Below are 19733 nucleotides of genomic sequence, written 5' to 3'. Positions count from 1 at the left end.
AGCGGAGAACAAAATGGCCGATAATTGAAAAAATGCTGTGTGTATTGAGCAACCGTGTGTCTGCCAGCGAAAATGTAAGGTTTTGCGGCATAAAAAAAGGATTCAAAAGATAGAGTTTTTATTATTGAAGTGATGGCAAGTGTGTGCCACCAACCTGAAAGAAGACTGCAGAGAGAGAAAAGAAAGCTATGACAACTGTGTGTCGAAATAGAAAAGAATATGGCAACTGTGTGCCAAGTATGGATGTTGTGGCAACTGTGTGCCGAGAGGGAGAATATTTGTGGCAACTGGGTGTCCGAGTGAAAAAAAGAGGGAGCAATACACATCTTTTCATTTGTGTTACCTGTATTTCTAGAGAATTATCGGGGCAACTGGGTGCCAGAACGATAATGAAGGATTGGGGAGAATGAGAGAATTTTTATATGTATTGTACCATTTACTGGTTGCGGTATGTGGGGAATGAAAAGATCTAATGTTGTATGCGTAAAAGTGTTCGAAGGCCTTTTGCACAACGGCATAGGAAACGAAAAAAACATGGGAAGAGAGTTTGGTTTGTTTGAAGAGATGTCATTCTATTTTGTTATACCATGAAAGTTAGAGATCGAAAACATGTTCATGTTACTTTTTTATTCGTTCTACGCATTGAATTGCTACTGAAACGTGTTCATCTTTGCTTTGTTTAGGACGGATGCGATGCAGCGCATCAAACCGTTTGAGACGGTGGCTGACAGATCAAGTCTGCCAGTCGAGTGGCAAAAATGGAAGCGAGAGCTAGAGCGCTATTTTGATACTTTTGGCGTTGTCTCTCAGTGGGAGAAGAGATCACAGTTATTGCATTTGGCTGGTCGTGAGATTCAAGAGATTTTTGATCATCCGGGAGTGGAAGATGTTCCACATGTCGTGGCTGACCCTCCTTATTATGACGTAGCAGTACAAAAGCTTGACGAACATTTCGAACCAATGCGTAGACGGAATTATGAGCGTCATCTTTTTCGACAAATCGTGCAGGGACCAGAAGAAAGGTTTGCCGATTTTGTGTTGCGTTTGCGAATTCAAGCAAAACGGTCAGAATTCGATCGATATGATTCAAGGGAAATTAACGACAGAATAATTGATCAAATTGTGGAAGCTTGTAGATCAACAGAGCTGAGACGTAGAATCTTAGCAAAGGACATGTCCTTCGAAGAAATTATTTCACTGGGTACAACTTTCGCCGATGTACAAATTCAATTAAAAGAAATCGATCGTGGTCAAAGCGAGGGAGGGTCAACTGGATCTATCAATAAGATTTTCAAGCGACCGTATCAGCCAGCAAAGTTCTTACGTGGCGGTATGGATGAAAGGTGCAAAGCGCGAAACGCCAAATGCGCAAAGTACGGCCAGTTGGGACATTTCATGATTCGTTGTCTCAAACGTGCAGTACCTTTCGATCAAATTGCAACTGCACCTAAGAGAATCAGAGCTATTTCGGAGGAGGATAAGCCAGAGAAAATCTTTTACGCGATGGGCAAAAATGTATTTGATTTTGTCGTGGGTGGTGTAAAAATCCCTATGATAATTGACTCTGGTGCAGACGCTAATATCATTAGCGAGGCAACCTGGGTTGAAGCACAGAAAACTGGAATCAATGTTAAAAATTTAACTCCAGAAGCAGATCGTAAATTAATCGCATACGCGGCGAATGAACCGATGAAGATTGCCTGCATGTTTTGGGCAGAGGTACAGGCTGAGGCAAATCAGGTGGAAGCGAAATTCTATGTTGTGGAGCAAGGGCAACGAAATCTGCTGGGAGACACAACTGCCAAATTGCTAAAAGTGTTGAAGATCGGATTTGATGTGGCTACAAGCCAAGAGTCGCTCAAGATTACCTTTCCGAAAATGAAAGGCATAGTTGTTGAAATCCCTATTGGTAAGGAGATACAACCAATCCAACAAGCATATAGACGCGCGCCAATCGCCTTGGAAGAACAAATTTATGAAAAGTTGAAATACTTGCTAGACATGGACATCATCGAAAGGGTGAATGGACCTTCTCCGTGGGTCTCACCGGTTGTTCCAATCGTAAAAAAAAGTGGAGACCTACGCATCTGTGTAGACATGCGCAAAGCAAATACAGCAGTTCTTCGTGAAACCCATCCATTTCCGTTGATCGAAGAACTTTTAAGCAGCGTGAAGGGGGCAGTGAAGTTCTCCAAACTAGACGTGAAGGATGCTTATCATCAGGTAGAAATATCTCAGACGTGTACGAGTAATTACAACATTCATAACAAAGTATTGACTTTTCAGGTAAGGTGCTTTAAGTGTTATTCAATTACTTCGAAATAAATTAATATTATAGTTAACGTGGAACTGATTACGATTTTATTAATTCACATACAGATACAAGCGTTTAATGTTTGGCGTAAGTTGTGCCCCAGAACTGTTCCAAAAAGTGATGGATACAATCGTTGTGGGGCTAGAGGGAGTAATGGTTTATCTCCATGATGTGGTAGTGGTAGGGAAAACTGAAACAGAGCATGATCAACGTCTGAATGATTTGCTGAAACGGTTTAAGGAGTACAACATTTTGTTGAATTGGGACAAGTGTCAGTTCAATGTAGAAAAGCTAGAGTGTTTAGAGCATGAGCTGTCAGTTGAAGGTATCAGACCAGTAGAAAGTCGGGTTTCAGCCATCAAACAATTCCGAAAACCGTCTAGCATAGCAGAACTAAGGAGCTTTCTGGGATTGATTACGTCCGTAGGAAGATTCATTCCAGACCTGGCCACCAAAACTGATTCTCTTCGAAATATGTTGAGAGGGAACAAAAGGTTCCAGTGGACCAGTATCCAACAAACTGCTTTTGAAGAAATTAAAGCAGCCGTGTTGAAAATTGAAAATTTAGGTTTCTTCGATCCCCGGGACTCAACGATCTTGGTAGCCGATGCGAGTCCATCAGGTCTAGGTGCTGTTCTAATGCAAGAAACTGCTCGAGGTGTAAAAAGAGTTATCGCTTATGCTAGCAAATCATTAACAGATTAAGAACGCAAATACTTCGAAACGGAACGTGAGGCGTTGGCGTTGGTGTAGGCCGTGGATCGATTTCGGTTATATCTTCAAGGAGTGACATTTAAATTGGTGACAGATTGCAAACCTCTCGAGTTCCTGTTTAGCCCGCGATCTAAACCATGTGCTCGAATCGAACGGTGGGTTTTACGTCTTCAATCGTATAGTTACCGCATTGTCTACGAACCAGGTGTAACAAATATTGCAGATGCAATATCTAGGCTCTCCTCGTCAACACCTGAACAGTTCGATGTAGATGGTGGATATCACATATCTTTGTTATCGGAAGCGGTAACTTTACAAGCAATAACATAAGAGGAGATACGTGAAGAATCGCAAAAGGACGAAACCTTATCCGAGGTGATTGAAGCATTAATCGGGGGACAATGGACAGACAGATCCAATCCGTTCAAACCATACCAAACAGAGCTTTGCCAATCAGCATCCATTGTTCTGCGAGGCGAAAGACTGGTCGTTCCAAGTTCTTTGCAACCTAGGATGCTGGAAGTGGGTCACGAGGGCCATCCAGGTATTGAAGTGATGAAACGTCATTTGCGACAAAAGGTTTGGTGGCCTGGTTTGGACAAAATGACTGAAAAGTTCGTCAAAAGTTGCAAAGAATGTACACTAGTATCTTCAATGGCACCACCAGAACCTATGATCAGGACTCAGATGCCTGATAAACCGTGGGCTCACATTGCTGTTGACTTCATGGGACCACATCCTTCCGGTCATAATTTATTAGTCGTAATTGATTACTACAGCCGATTCGTAGAAGTGATTGTAATGAAGGAGACCACTGCTAAACTAACAATTCAGGCCTTGCATGAGACATTCTGCAGATACGGTATTCCAGAATCGATGAAGTGCGATAACGGTCCGCAATTTGTGAGTGAGTCATTACAACAATTTTGCAAAGAGTATGGAATAGAACTATGCCGAACAACACCATATTGGCCCCAAGCAAATGGTGAAATAGAACGTGCAAATGGTGCACTCAAGAAGCGATTACAAATTAGCCAGGAATCAACAAAATCTAACTGGAAGTGGGAGCTAAGAATGTATTTGCTAATGTACAATTCAACACCACATTCAACGACTGGAGTGGCTCCATCAGCTCTAATGTTCGGAAGAGTTCTGAGGGACAAGCTGCCTGCGCTTCCTCGAATTGGAATGAAAATTGGAGGAGAGGTGCTGGATCGTGATAGGGAAAAGAAAATGAAGGAATCTGAATATTCAGATCAACGTCTCGGCGCAAAATACTGTACACTCATGGAAGGAGATCAAGTTGTGGCGAAAAGAATGCAAAAAGAAAACAAACTTGCAGCTAACTTCAGTCCAGAGGAATTCACTATTACGAAGCGTTCCGGAACCGATTGCACACTTCGGTCAAATGATACCGGAAAACTTTTCCATCGCAACGTATCTCACTTAAAACCACTTACGGCTACAGCTAGTGACAATCTCAGTGGAACCCCTACACAGTGCTGTCCAAGCGGAACGCGATGGTCGTATAATGCCATCGGCTAGTAATTTGTCAATTTGTTTGTTAACTTCTTCCGTATAGGCTGCTGGGCAGGGATAAACTCTTTGGAGCACGGGTATGCTGTCTGTGATATTGATCGAGCATTCAACTTTCGTAGAACACGTTAATTTAGAGTTTGGCTCGTGAAAAACTGATTTATTACTCTCAAGTATTTCATGTAATTTTTCTTGTTCGTTTGAGGATAAGTGTGACGTTCTGAAGAGATTGTTAGATGGATTTTCCTTGGGGATATATTGAAGCAGGGGTATTGTCAGCTTCCCGTCGTGATTCTCAAGGTGCAAAATGTTGTTACTTAGATCAATGTGTGCTTGAAGTGTTTTTAAAATATCAGTGCCATTCTTCCATGAAAGAACGGATGAAATTGGTGTAGAAGGAACCTCGCAGTATGATTAATTTTTGGGTAGAAAAAGTTAACGTCTATTGCTGACATTGCGTCAAATTTTCCATTCGCACTGGATATAGCATTTACTGAAAAACTATATGGTTTAGATATGTTATATGAATAAGCTAGTTTGGGATCAATTATGCTGATGCTTGCACCTGTGTCAATCAGGAATGAGAAGGTGCCTATTGTGGTCTTTAAATTGATATATGGCAAGGTAGGCCTCATCATATAGAGTTCCACTCTAAAAAATTACTCTCGCAAGCAGTTGTATCAGTTTTTGAAGGAGTGCTTTCTTCAGCGACGTCGGCGCTTGAAGTGCTGGGGAGCTCTTCGACTTCGCCGTACTGGTCATAGTATGGATCATTATCGTAATGATAGTAATAAACGTCTTGATAATCGTATCCGTGATCCTGATAAATTTCATTCGAAGGTGTGCGTGTCGTTTGAAATTTTGGTACTGCCCAGATGGTTCCGTGGTCTTTTATAATCGAAAGTTGGCCGGTTTCAGTAATTTACGTTTCTTGATCTAATGCTTGGGTCCACGTCCATCGGTTCGGGACGGGGTAAAGCTTGCAAAGGTGGATTTCTGAAGACATTCGCTGGGGGTAAGCGTGGGGTGAAATAATTATTTGATCTGAAAGGTTGTTGTTGCGGTATAAATAGTGGTCTTCTTGGTGGCACTTGTGGTTGGATAAATGGTCTTGGAGGAAACCTGGGTGGAACTTTTAACTGTTCCAGTTCCCGAGATTTCGGTTGAGGGTTAATTTGCCCATCACCTTTAAAATTTGTAGAGCGAGCGTCCAGATTGTAATATTCGAGACAAAACTGGTAGGCTCTATCTAAAATGGTTTGCTCGGCCGTTTTCAGAAGCATCGAGAGAGGTCGTTCTAAGTAGAGGTGTGCGCCACGCCGCCGCCGCCGCGCTGCGCCGCCGATTGCATGTAAAAATAGTAAGCACATCGGCGTGACGCCGGCGCGCCGCCGACCTTTACCTGAAAACGGCGGCGCGACGCACACCTCTAGTTCTAAGCCTCTAATAAATGAGTCCAGGGCCTTCTCTCTGAAGTAAGCTATGTGGACCGCCGCGTTTATACTATATCTCTCGTCTGTTTGTGTCTGCGCGATGATTGCAGATAATAACTCATTTACTCTGCCATAGTAGACAGATAGCGTTTCGTTTTGACCCTTTTTTATGGTGGTCAATTAGTGATCTAATGTTTTCAACTCCCTTTTGTCGCTATAATATTTAAGCAGTGTGTGTTTAATATCATCCCAATTGGATGTAATATTGTTGGCGTTCAGTACGTCGGCTGCTTCGCCTACAATTTTTCTACGTACGGTTTTTTCAATAATTTTGTACTGAACGCTTTTTCTGGAGAGCGTTCGGTACATGGTAAAAATACTTTCCACGTCCATAACCCAATTCATTAATTCGTTGGGTTTGCCGTCAAAAATATTTATACCTTTAACGAAATCGGGAATTTTTCCCATCTCTATGAAATCAGGCAGCATATCCACTCGCGCCGGTGGCGGTGCGGGTGGCACTGATGGGTTCATTATGTTCGAGAAATAGTAATTTAATCTTGATTTCTTAATCTTGAACACTTTTTTGCTCTTGTTGGATAAAATTTAATCTTGATTTTTTTGAACTTGCACACGCTTTTGCACTTATTGAATATAATTTAATTTTGGTTTCTTAATATTGAAGACTCTTTTGCACTTATTGGTTAAAATTAAGGAAATATGACTTACATGTATGAGTACCGTGTCCTTAATTCGGCCAGCATTTGTCCTTATCTGGTCTTTTTTTGGCCTCCGGGTTGGGGAACTAGTCGCTGTACGCTGGATTTCTTCTGGTTTGCCTCCTGGCTACTGAGGATCCTGGTCGTACGAATTGGGGAATTTTTTTCCACCACTGTGACTTCTAGCTGCTTCGTTCTCTGGTGCACTTTCACCTGGTGTGGTGTGGTTTAAGTAGTCAATGCAAACGGCTCTTCTTCGACCGTATTTTAGTGGCTAATGCGATTTTTTTACACTGAACTAATCAACCAGTAGCACTTTCTTACGAGGACTTATTGTCCCAACACACGCGAGGTCCTTATTCGGGCGCCACTTAACTTTTCCGCGATCGGAGAAGCTTTTAAAAAAATGAAACGTAACTTACTGCGGTTCTAACAAGACTGATTTTATTATATCCAACTTGGTACTGTACTGCAATGACTACAGCTAAGGCCTATGCCGTGCTGGGGTTCATTAAACGAAACACGCAGCAATTCAGCGATATTTACTGCCTCAAAACGCTCTTTTGTGCACTGGTGCATAGCATCCTGGAGTACGGCGTGCTTGTGTGGGCGCCTTATCATACTGTGCAAATCAATCGCGTCGAACGAATTCAGTGTCACTTTGTTCGATACGCTCTGCGACTACTGCCATGGAATGATCCTGTTCGACTACCGCCGTATGAACAACGATGCAACCTTCTGCGTTTACCGACGCTTGCAAGTCGGAGGATAATGCTGCAACGGCTCTTTGTGTTTGATCTTCTCGGAAACAATGTTGATAGCTTCGAGTTGCTGAGCCAGGCTCGCATCAACGTACCACCTAGACCTACCAGACGAAATGATTTCTTTCGGACTCCTATGTATCGTACACTTTTTGCTCAGAACAATCCGTTCAATGTGCGCTGTCGTAATTTTAATGATGTAGCTAACCTGTATGATTTTAACATAACCAAGACAACTTTCAAACTTAGAATTAGTAATAACTAAGAAACTGTCTGTACGAATACTTCGAAGACCAGTACAATATATATATATATATATATATATATATATATATATATATATATATATATATATATATATATATATATATATATATATATATATATATATATATATATATATATATATATATATATATATATATATATATATATATATATATATATATATATATATATATATATATATATATATAGGGGGCGCTACCTGCTTGAGGTGGATGATTTGCGAATTAACTGTCAAATCAGTAGAAAAATTTCAAAAGTTTACGCGATTTTTGCATTTTTTAAGAATTGGTCATATTTGCATAAAAACTGAAAGTGAAGTGGAAGAAAACTAATTTCCTTCAAGATGGCAATAGATTTATTATGCAAAAGAGGGATATTGCAGGATATTTTTCAATTTTTCTTTATTAAACGGTATAAAACCACTTCGTACAAAGTTGTGTATACTCGAAATGAGAGCTAATTCTTGCCAAAAGTGAGCATATATTTGTTATGCTTTACTGGGTTGTTTAAATATTCTTAAATCAGGCGGTTGTGAAACCTAACCTAGAAGCACAGAATACACATTTCGAAGTTTTTTTCATGTTTAACTTAAGCGCATCTATTGAAAACGATTATCTTTAACTTCCAAATCGTTTTTCTTCCCCTCTGAGTCCATTATTCGATGATAATTGATGCGTATTTACGGAAAAACATGAAAAAATTACATCAAATTATTTATTGTCTATCTCGAGATAATCTAGCATTTCGTCGAGTTCTTGCTATATGGGATACACACGAGTGCGATCAAAACAAAAACAAACGTCAAAACGTTTTCTCACTCGCACTGATGCAAACTAGAGTCTGTATACAATTGGTCACTGCACAGTGACGTCATGCATTAAATGTGACAGGTGGTGGTCCTGTTGATTATATTGTGAACTTAGAGATTATTCGTATTCTCAAAATGAAGCATTTACAATATATTGGGAATCATGTTTCTAGGAGTATAAATGTTCTCTAGAGCGCCTTACAATTAAATTGTGCTATTCCCTTCTGTGCGAATATGTATATGAAAGATCTAATAAGTGAACTAATTATTTATTTATCAATTACTTCTAGTGTTCTCTGAATTGGTAAGTAGTTTTGCGGTTAAATTTCTTGGTAATTAATTATTAGCACTAAGCTTATTTCAATGGAATTCAAATTAGTTAAGTCCAAACTGTAAACAAAAGGACCAGCACTTGTCAAATTTGTGAGGTTAAGGCGTTTCATACAATGGTCAATATTGAGATATCTGACGTTTAAAATACTCACACTGATATCTTACATTTTTATACTACCGCCCTCCCCTCAAGCCCAGAAGCGGTTTGTTTTCCTCCCAATTCGCCGTGCAACCGATTTGTTTTCCTCCCAATTCAAACGTCAAAACGGCAGAATACCAATGCAGCTGGATAAGTCTATCCCGCTTGGAAGAAAAACGGGCAGCCAGCAAAAATCCGTCAGGATTCCGGCAGCTGTCAAAATTATCAAAATGGCGCTGCCAGAACTCAGCTATACTCCTTCCAGTTATGGCAGGCAGATTCGCCTCACTGGTTCGGTTTTGTTTATCGTTGTTTCATTTTTGCCATATTTAAATTTTTCCAAGAAGGATAGTTTTGGCAGATGAAAAAATAGGAAGAAACAAAGATTTTGGTTTCAAACAAGGTAAGTAATATGGATTTCATGTCTCCAGACATGTTTTTATTATAAATTTACATAAAATTAAAAAAAAAATAATAAGAAAAAATGCAAGCAAAACCTGAAGCGATCTAAAACCGGTCCTGCCGGTGCGTGCCTGGCAGAAATCCGGCAGAAAAAACCGTTAATAACCGTAAGGCGAAAAATTCTGCCAGAAACGGTTGTTGCATTTGAGCCGGCCGGCTGGGCAGCGCTCTGCCAGCCAGACCCCCAGAAATTCTGCCAGAGTTTTTATTTCGCTGCCGACTATCTGGGGGAAATCCTGCCAGGCACGTCCGAGCGGGATAGAGTCCCGTCCCGCTCAAGGCTAGCTGCCAGACGGCTGCCTCACGCCTGCCAGCGGGCGAAAAATGGCTGGCAGACATTCTGATCTATGGCTGCCTCGCGGCTGCCAGAAATACAACTCAATCGATACAACCGTTTCTACCAGGATTTCGCCCATCGGTTTTGAGGGAGGCATGGCTGCCAGCCGTCTGCTATACTTCTGGCAGCCAGGGTGCCCACAACCGCTAGTGAACCGGTTCTTGATTCTTCTACTTCTTCTTTGTTTTGATTGTATATTGCTTGTCAATTTATGTTAACCAAAAGAAAATTATACATTTTTGTTTAATTATTATGTTTTATTTTTCTACTCACAGCGTATTCTCAAGAACAAAACAAACCTGGCTTAAGGGTTAAGCGACGGTAAAGAAATCGGTCCTTATAGATACAAATTGAATGCTTACCTATGAAGAAAAAATGCTTTAAAAATGCAATGCAAGTCTTTTAACCGGCAACTACACAATGGCGGAAAAAAGCAATAACCGCGCGCACATTTGGAGCGGGCGAATTTTACTTGTCATTTTGGAATTTGACATCCAAGTGGAAACGTCACTGAATCGGGCCTGGTAGCCGTGAGGTAGTCGTGAGGCAGGCGTTTTGTTGAGGCAGCCATTTCCGAATGTGGGGTACAGAGGAATGCGCAACACTGCGTGGAATACAGACTATTTATTTTTTTCTGGCAACCGGAATATTTGCTGTAACTTTGAGTGACTTTGATCAAATCACAAAATTAATTCATACTGATTGAAAAATTAAGCAACTTTATCGTGGCAAACAGAACATCCCAGCGAAAACCATTTCAAACATTATTTAATCTGATTTATTGAAAGCTATTTAATCAATGAATAACGTGTTTAAATTTATTCAAAGGATTTGAGTCAACGCAGGACTCAGGTTATTTAAGGCGGATTTTTCAGGTTATCACCATATCACTGTGACAGAACAATAATTACCATTTGCAGTTAAGTCCAATGTTATACTATAATACCAAAACAAGACTTTTACAGTAACTAGGGTTGGCTTTGTGCTGATTTTTATTTTTTTAGTGTTATTTAACAAATCATTTTGTTCCACGCATTTCACATTAATGCTAATTTACTGAATCTTTGTTTATTAGAAAATGAAATTATCACTTGAAATTTTAGTGTAAATTTATTGCAACAACACTGCTTGAATAACGTCCAACTGTTCTTCAATTTAAAGATAACTTGAAGTTGCTTTCTTTATCATAGTTCATATCTGAAATTCTTTCATCATCTTAAGTTGGACGATATAAAATGGTTAGAATCAGTTCAGATCAAAAAGAGTATAATGAACAGATGGAAGAAAAAGTAAACCAGGTGGTACCAAACATAGTCTTGGTCTAAAATGTCTTCCTTTTTTTCAGGTGGTTCTTGTGGAGTTGGAGTATTCTGAAGATTTTTGACGATAGCGTGTTCGATAACTCAGAACGTAATCTAGTGTACCATATTACAGGATACATTCTTAAGAGGGCTGGATGTTGTTGGCTCGAAACAAAACTTGTCGAAAGTAACCAAAGTTCATTTTATATCGTCAAACTGGCGCCCAGGTGGTGAAATTGTTAGAATTCCACGGGGTGCTGGATAGAGATGGTCGGGTTTCAATTTTTTCGAACCCGAACCCGACCCGAACCCGAGAGCTTGAAAATTGAAAAACCCGAACCCGACCCGAGCCCGACATTAAAAAAATTGAAAACCCCGCACCCGACCCGAGCCCGAAAATTTTAAAATTAGAAAACCCGGACCCGACCCGTACCCGAGAATGAAAATTTTATAAAACCCGAACCCGACCCGACCCCGAGAATTTTAAAATTTGAAAACACGAACCCGACCCGAACCCGAAAATTTTTAATTTGAGAAACCCGATCCGAACCCAACTTGCTAGTACGGAGAATCTTCCAAAGATCTCGAAGATTTTTAATTTTAGACACCCTAGCTCATCTTCGAGTAGTAGAATCACTCGAATTTGAAGTAGCACCATACGCGTTGAGTTATATCTGCCTATGGCAAAACGAATCACTGGCGAGTAGAATCCGCATTTTTATTTGCTATTATTGAATGTCGAATTTGTAATGTTATGAGAAACTTACAAATCGTCGATATCTTAACCGGAAAGTAGGATAAATCGGTGGCTAACTCATGGGGAAGCAAAAAACTTAATGGTGACAGTTTCAAACTACCTTGCCCGTACTTAATCAAAATTTCTAATTTTGTATCAAAAACCATTCCTGCAAGGCAGTTTTATATGATTTATCACATGTATTAAATTAGCTATGGTAATAGGCCACAGCAGTACCACCAAATTTGTGATTTCAATATATGGGAATTGATAAATCGTCCCCGGGTACAACGCCCTTTTTTGTCAATGGTTGAAAAGCATCTCGTGGATCGCAACTATGCCAAAAATATAAATCGTGCTGCATTAAAATTTAATTACCATTTTATTTTATATTTTCGTTTAAAATATACATTGGCAAATCTTATCCCTAGAATGGTTTTGTGGGGTACATTTGTACCCCAGAGCTATTTGCACTCATTGTTATTCCGCCACAGTTTATTTTAACTGCAAGCAATCTTTATCAAATTGTGTGAAGTTGATCCGTGCTGTTCGGTATTTTTGTTTGCTCTGTAAGAAACCCAATTTTCCGGTGTTTCCATCGTTTTAGTACATTTAACTTATTGCCAAACTGAAGTTTTACGTAGTGTTAATCGTTTACCGTAACTGGATAGTATCGTGTCACTAAAAAAGTGGAAGTTTTGCCTGTTTTTAAAACAAAATTAACGGGACGAACAAACACCAGCGGCGAAACCTTTTGTCTTTTGTGTTCTTGCTATAAGCTGACTGCAGAAACAACGATCGCCCGCCTCATACTATTTGTTTACGCTTTGCATTGAAAGATGGAAATTAACTGTGGGAAGTGTACGCTTCACGTTGAAAAAATCGAAATAGTGATTTGCGATGGTTTTTGCGATGGTTGGCGGGTATTCCACAAGAAATGTACTGGTTTATCTGAAGACGAAATTGAAGCATGCAAGAACTCAAATGTTTTCTGGATGTGCGATAGGTGCCGCGACGTGTTGGAAAATGCAAGATTTCGTGGCACTATTTCATCTCTAGAATCATTTCATGCACAACGTGAAAAGCAACGCGATGAGGAGATTGCGCACTTACAGTCCAGTATCGATCAGTTGAACGCATCTGTGAACAGCTTGGTTGAATTATCGGCATCGAATAATATTACTGAAATTGAGCGAGTTCACCCGTTGTCATCAACGCAATCGAACATGGCTGCTAGCATTTCAGAACCCAGCACAAATTTCGAGTTATTTCTCTCGAACATTTGTAGTGACGTCAGCGAAGAACAAGTAACTAATCTTGTTTCAACATGCTTGGATAACCAAATACCTTTAGCGGTTAAGAAGCTTGTCCCGGCTTGGCAAGACACTACAGCCCTCGACTTTGTGTCATTCAGGATTCAACTACACTCTTCAATGAAGGAAAAAGCTCTTTCTCGAGGAACGTGGCCACGAGGTATACGGTATCGAGAATTTCGTAGGAATTATTCAGGAGATCCATGGACACCATAACCGCACTGATACTATAACATTTGTGATGTTTTAATATTTTGTTTTATTGTGTTAGCTTAATTAGTGAAATACTTGTAAAATATATTCATTATTGTTACATCAGCAACATTAAGTTGCTTTTTCGTACAGTGTAACAAAAACTGTTATACAATGTTTTTACTATAAAACATGTCTAAATGAATTTACGGTGTTCACTGACACCAATACCAATTCAGACCTAGCTTAAAAGCATCTAGAAAATATAGAGCTGGTCTCAGTTTACTATCAACTTACAAAGTGACTACAACTTTATTACAACCGAAACCCGATTCGTTTTCCACCCCGTCGACCATTCCACTTGGGTAGCTATATGTTAAAACTGGCGACGAGAAAAAAGTTGTGCTAGGTAACGCGCGTGTGATCCGTGATACAGGAAGTGGTTAAGTTAGCAGCGGTGACACAATCGACGGCGACAAGGTTCCGGAGTGGAAAGATTGCGGGTAACCAAATACAACGTGCAGGTAAAGTTCCGGACACGGCGAACAAATAAAACGGCATTTACTGCTTTTTAAGCTAATCGAAAAGGTTCAAGTCGTCTGAATTGCTGTTCGGAGCCGGAAAATCGACTCTAGTATTCACGTAAGTAGAGTGAAAAAGTGAAGTGCATGAAAAATATACGAATAAAAGCGATCTTTTATATTGGGAAGCCATTTTGTTTGGCGGCGTCGTTTTTCTAGGGTGGTGCACGTATTGTGCACCAGGTGTTTGCTTTCCGAAAACTTTTTTGTGCTTTTGGGTTTAGGGTTCTGGTCACATTTAGGCCCTATATCACAGTGTAAAGAGTAATATATATATATATACATATTTTTTACAAAATTATTAAGAGTGATTTTTTCATATAATCCATTTAGGACCAGGAAAATTTTCCAGCTTGTTGGCTGACGACGGTTCCGGTTTGTGTATCGACCATTGGTATCTGGACGAGCTTTGCAGAGTTTTGCTTGGTGTGTGCTGTATCCATCGACGAGTGCTGCTATTATATAGGGACGCGAGGGTAAAGATAACATCAGTCGGTAAGCGGAAGCCTTTTTTTTGCCATTTGGTTGTATCATTGTTTTGTGACCTTTTGTATTAGTGATGGCTCAGATGAATATGGCGGCTATGATAGAGCCATACCGCAAAGGAGCATCCTTTTCCGATTGGGTGGAACGTCTTGGTTACTTTTTCGCTATGAGCAATGTGGCGGAGGATGCAAAGAAATCCCATTTCATAACCCTTAGCGGGCCATCGGTGTTCTCGGAACTTAAATTGCTTTTTCCAAATGCTAGTCTAACCGATATTTCATACGAAATTATGATTGAAAAACTTAAAGCAAGGTTTGACAAAGTTGAATCTGATATTATACAGAGATTTAAATTTAATAATCGGAAGCAACATCCTGATGAGTCTGCGGAGGATTTTGTCCTTGCGATAAAACTTCAGGCAGAATTTTGCAATTTTAAAAATTTCAAGCATGAAGCGATTCGGGAACGTATTGTTGCTGGTCTGCGGGATGAAGCCCTTCAGCAGCGTTTGTTGAATGAACAAAATTTAACCCTTGAATCGGCAGAAAAATTAATTGCTACTTGGGAGATGGCAGGGGCCAACGCTAGATCTTTGGGAATCGGTGTCAATGCTGGTCAGATTGCTTCTTTGAATAATGACTTTAAGAGGCCGCGCCCTTCCACTCTTGAAAAACTTGCTAAAACGTTGGCAAATGCTAAGGCGGGTGATCGACCTTCTCGACCTGCAGGAACCAGACAATCGGTAAAAACCCGATTGGGATTTCAACCATATTACTACAATGGAGAACAGGAGGACAAGCGTAAAAATTTTGCAGGTTTTCGCCCGGCTGAATGGAGGGCTGGACAGGATCGCCATCGTAGCGAGAGTCGTGTCTGCGACTTCTGCGGAATAAGAGGACATTTGAAGAGAAAATGTTTCAAATTGAAAAATCTACGCAGGGATACGGTTCAATTCGTAGATTCTAAAGCAGGACCAAGCAGTTTAAGTGAGCTGTTCAACCGTTTGGAAACGAATGCCTCGGACGATGATGACGATAACGACAGGAATGATTCAGGTGAACTTCATTGTATGCATGTTTCGTCTATTAATTGCATTAGTAATCCTTGTTTAGTTGACGTGGAAGTTAATGGTAAACTTCTTAAAATGGAAATAGACTGTGGGTCTTCCGTTTCAGTTATTGGGAAAAGACAATATTTTATGAACTTTCAAGAAACATTATCAAAATCAACAAAACAATTAATTGTTGTAAATGGCAGTAAACTTACAATTGAAGGTGAAGCAGATGTGTCGGTTAAGTTTAGAGGAAAAGATGCAAGGTTAAAATTATTGGTTTTGAATTGTAGCAATGATTTTATTCCTTTATTAGGGAGACCTTGGTTAGATATGTTTTTCCCAGACTGGAGACAATTTTTTTCGGATAATTGGTCTATTAATAATGTTTTATTGAACAAGAAGCAAAGTGATGCTGTAGTACAAGATATTAAACAAAAGTACTCAAACGTTTTTATCAAAGATTTTTCTAGTCCAATAGACGGTTTCGAAGCCGAATTGGTTTTGAAAGACGATGCGCCTATTTTCAAAAAAGCTTATGACGTTCCCTATAGATTAAGGGAGAAGGTTTTAAATTATTTGGATAAATTAGAACGAGAAAAGGTTATTACTCCGGTAAAAACTAGTGAGTGGGCATCTCCAGTGGTAATCGTCACAAAGAAAAATAATGAAATTAGATTGGTTATTGACTGTAAGGTGTCGATAAACAAATGTATTATTCCCAATACGTATCCATTACCAGTTGCACAAGATTTATTTGCCGGTTTATCAGGCTGCAAGGTATTTTGTGCATTAGATTTAGAGGGGGCATATACACAATTATCTTTATCTAAAAGGTCCCGAAAATTTATGGTAATTAATACTATTAAAGGGTTATTTACATACAATAGATTGCCACAGGGGGCCTCGTCTAGCGCATCCATTTTTCAGCAGGTAATGGATCAAGTGCTGGAGGGAATTGATAATGTGTTTTGTTACTTGGACGATGTTTTGATTGCTGGAACTGATATGGCCGACTGTACTAAGAAACTTTATTTAGTTTTAGAACGGTTGGCTAGAGTAAACATTAAAGTTAATTTAGAAAAATGCAAGTTCTTTGTGACAGAGTTAGATTACCTTGGACACATAATAAGTGAACATGGTCTTTTACCTTGCCCAGATAAAATATTAACGATAAGAAATGCCAAAATACCAAATAACGTGACAGAGCTTAAATCATTTTTGGGTTTAATTAATTATTATCATAAATTTATTCCCCATTTGTCTTCAAAATTGTATCATTTGTATAATCTTTTGAAGAATAATGTTAAATTTGAGTGGGACGATAATTGTAGTAAGGCATTTGAGGAAGGTAAGAAGGCGCTTCTTTCTACAAACTTTCTGGAATTTTATGATCCAAAAAAGCCATTAGTGGTCGTGTCTGATGCCTCCGGATACGGGTTGGGGGGAGTGATTGCTCACATAGTGGATGGAGTAGAAAAACCTATATGTTTTACGTCCTTCTCGTTAAACAAAGCTCAAAAATCGTATCCTATTCTTCATTTAGAAGCGTTAGCTTTAGTGTGTACCATAAAAAAGTTTCATAAGTATTTATATGGACAAAAGTTCATAGTTTACACTGATCATAAACCCTTAGTGGGAATTTTTGGAAGGGAAGGTAAAAATTCAATATTTGTAACAAGGTTACAACGTTATATTTTGGAATTATCGATCTATGAATTCGATATACAATACAGGCCTTCTGCTAAAATGGGTAATGCGGATTTCTGTTCGCGTTTTCCTTTGGCGCAAATGGTACCAATAGAACTTGATGCTGAGCTAATAAGAAGCATTAATTTCAGTAAAGAACTGCCAATTGACTGCGCTAAAGTAGCCAGGGAGACGAAGAATGATAAATTTCTACAGGATATTATTGGGTTTATGCAAAATGGTTGGCCAAAAAGAATTGACAAACGCTTTGTAAATGTCTTTTCAAATCAACACGATTTAGAAATTGTAGACGAGTGTTTGTTGTATCAGGACAGGGTTATAATACCGCAGCTACTGCAAAGCGGGATTTTAAAACTCTTACACGCCAACCATGCTGGCGTAGTAAAAATGAAACATCTGGCCAGGCGCTTTGTTTATTGGTTTGGAATTAATGCTGATATAGAAAAATATGTGACTCGATGTGACGCTTGCAATGGAATGGCGGTTGTGCCTAGGGAAAAAATTGAATCTAAATGGATACCGACTACTAGACCATTTAGCAGAATACATATTGATTTCTTCCACTTTGCACATCGTACCTTTTTATTAATTGTAGACAGCTATTCTAAATGGATTGAAGTAGAATGGATGAAAAGGGGTACTGATTGCAATAAGGTTTTGAAAAAACTTGTAGCCTTTTTTGCACGTTTTGGATTACCGGATGTTTTGGTGTCTGACGGCGGTCCACCATTCAATTCTTATTCATTCACAGTTTTCCTTGAAAGGCAAGGAGTGAAAGTTCTCAAAAGCCCACCATATCATCCGGCAAGTAATGGCCAAGCAGAAAGGTTGGTGAGAACAGTAAAAGACGTTTTAAAAAAGTTCTTATTGGAGCAAGAGATGAGTGAATTGGATTTGGAGGACCAGATCAATTTGTTTTTAATAAATTATAGGAATTATTGTTCAACATCAGATGGAAACTTTCCATCTGGGAAAATATACTCTTATACTCCTAAGACAATTATTGATTTAATAAATCCAAAGAAAAGTTATAAAGAATTTCTTTTACAAAATACACAAAATGTATATGATAAAGAAGACAAACCAATCAATGTTGGAATGAATTTTCCAAGGGAATCTTCTGTTGATCTCTTGGATGAGTTAATTGAAGGAGATGTACTATGGTATAAGAATAACAACCCACATAACCATGCAAAATGGGTTAAAGCAAATTTTATTAAACGATATTCTCATAATACATTCCAGATTCTTGTTGGAAGCGTCGTGGTCGTAGCCCATCGAACGCAACTGCGTGTAGTCAAGGAGGGTGTTGAGATAGCACGACCGAATGTTGTTATTTCCGCATCAACGCAGCATCCTATAATGGCTCCAGTGCAGGAAGACAGCGAACCGGAGTTCAGGGGATTCCCTGAGATCGAAACGAGAAGAGGAACAAAAAGGAAAACCGAAGCGGTGAACTCACCACTTCGACAACTCAGGCGTTCTAAGAGAATGAGGACTAAAAAGGTGGATAATGTTTTCGTCTACGGAAAAAAATTAAGTTGAATTTAACAGTAATGAATTATAGAAAAGCTAAGTTAAATGCTAAAATATAGTTAAGTTCAAAACAAAAATAGGATAAGAAACAAAATTATACTATGAGTTATAAGAAAGTTGATTAATATCAATTTCGGATTCTATATAGCTGAATGTTTTCAGTTTTCGAATTTTAATTGAATTGCATTTTCGTTAGGGGGAAGAGCTGTTACATCAGCAACATTAAGTTGCTTTTTCGTACAGTGTAACAAAAACTGTTATACAATGTTTTTACTATAAAACATGTCTAAATGAATTTACGGTGTTCACTGACACCAATACCAATTCAGACCTAGCTTAAAAGCATCTAGAAAATATAGAGCTGGTCTCAGTTTACTATCAACTTACAAAGTGACTACAACTTTATTACAACCGAAACCCGATTCGTTTTCCACCCCGTCGACCATTCCACTTGGGTAGCTATATGTTAAAATTATGTTGTTATGTTATTTTGTGTAAACGTAATTGTACCAAGTAGCTTTAGAATTTCAATAAGACCGCTGAGGTCCGTTGGAAATAAAACAAATAAATAAATAAATAAATCATCAATCAATTTTATTATTATTAAACTTCCATTAAAGCAGGTACAACCTATTTGTTGCATTTGACCAACTTAACAGTACCCGCTTAAAGTTTGTTAAAGTACAAAACCGTTTACGTAAATGTTTTGTCATGTGTACATAATCCCGAAAACATTATATCTTTTTTAAAAGCAAAACATCGATACATAGTAAGCGAGAAACTTGTGTAAAATTTTATGTTTTAGAATAAAACTATCCAATTTAATTATAAATTTAATAAAAATTAGGCATATTAGAGCGACTGTAGTTCTGGGGTACGAATGTATCCCAAAAAACCGGTTACTTAGAGAAAAAATCATGAAACCGTTGTAGGGTTAGTGGACAATTATTATTCAATATAGCCACCATACTACCATCTCTCTG

At 38.9% G+C, this 19733-nt stretch overlaps 1 protein-coding gene across 1 annotated transcript in view; it reads left to right on the top strand.

Annotated features, from left to right (window-relative positions):
* Positions 1-19210, top strand: part of LOC131680435 (uncharacterized) — a 145626-nt gene extending 126416 nt beyond the window's left edge. The window contains exon 10 of the mRNA XM_058961175.1: positions 18460-19210. Within this exon, the coding sequence (XP_058817158.1) occupies positions 18460-18759 (300 nt within the window). The 3' untranslated portion in view covers positions 18760-19210. The remainder of the gene's footprint in view (positions 1-18459) is intronic.
* The last annotated feature ends 523 nt before the right edge of the window (positions 19211-19733 follow it).

This window comes from Topomyia yanbarensis, chromosome 1, assembly GCF_030247195.1.
Source record: "Topomyia yanbarensis strain Yona2022 chromosome 1, ASM3024719v1, whole genome shotgun sequence".
NCBI lineage: Eukaryota > Metazoa > Arthropoda > Insecta > Diptera > Culicidae > Topomyia > Topomyia yanbarensis.
The sequence above is the reverse complement of the archived record's forward strand: the minus strand, read 5'-3'. Positions and strand labels throughout refer to the sequence as shown.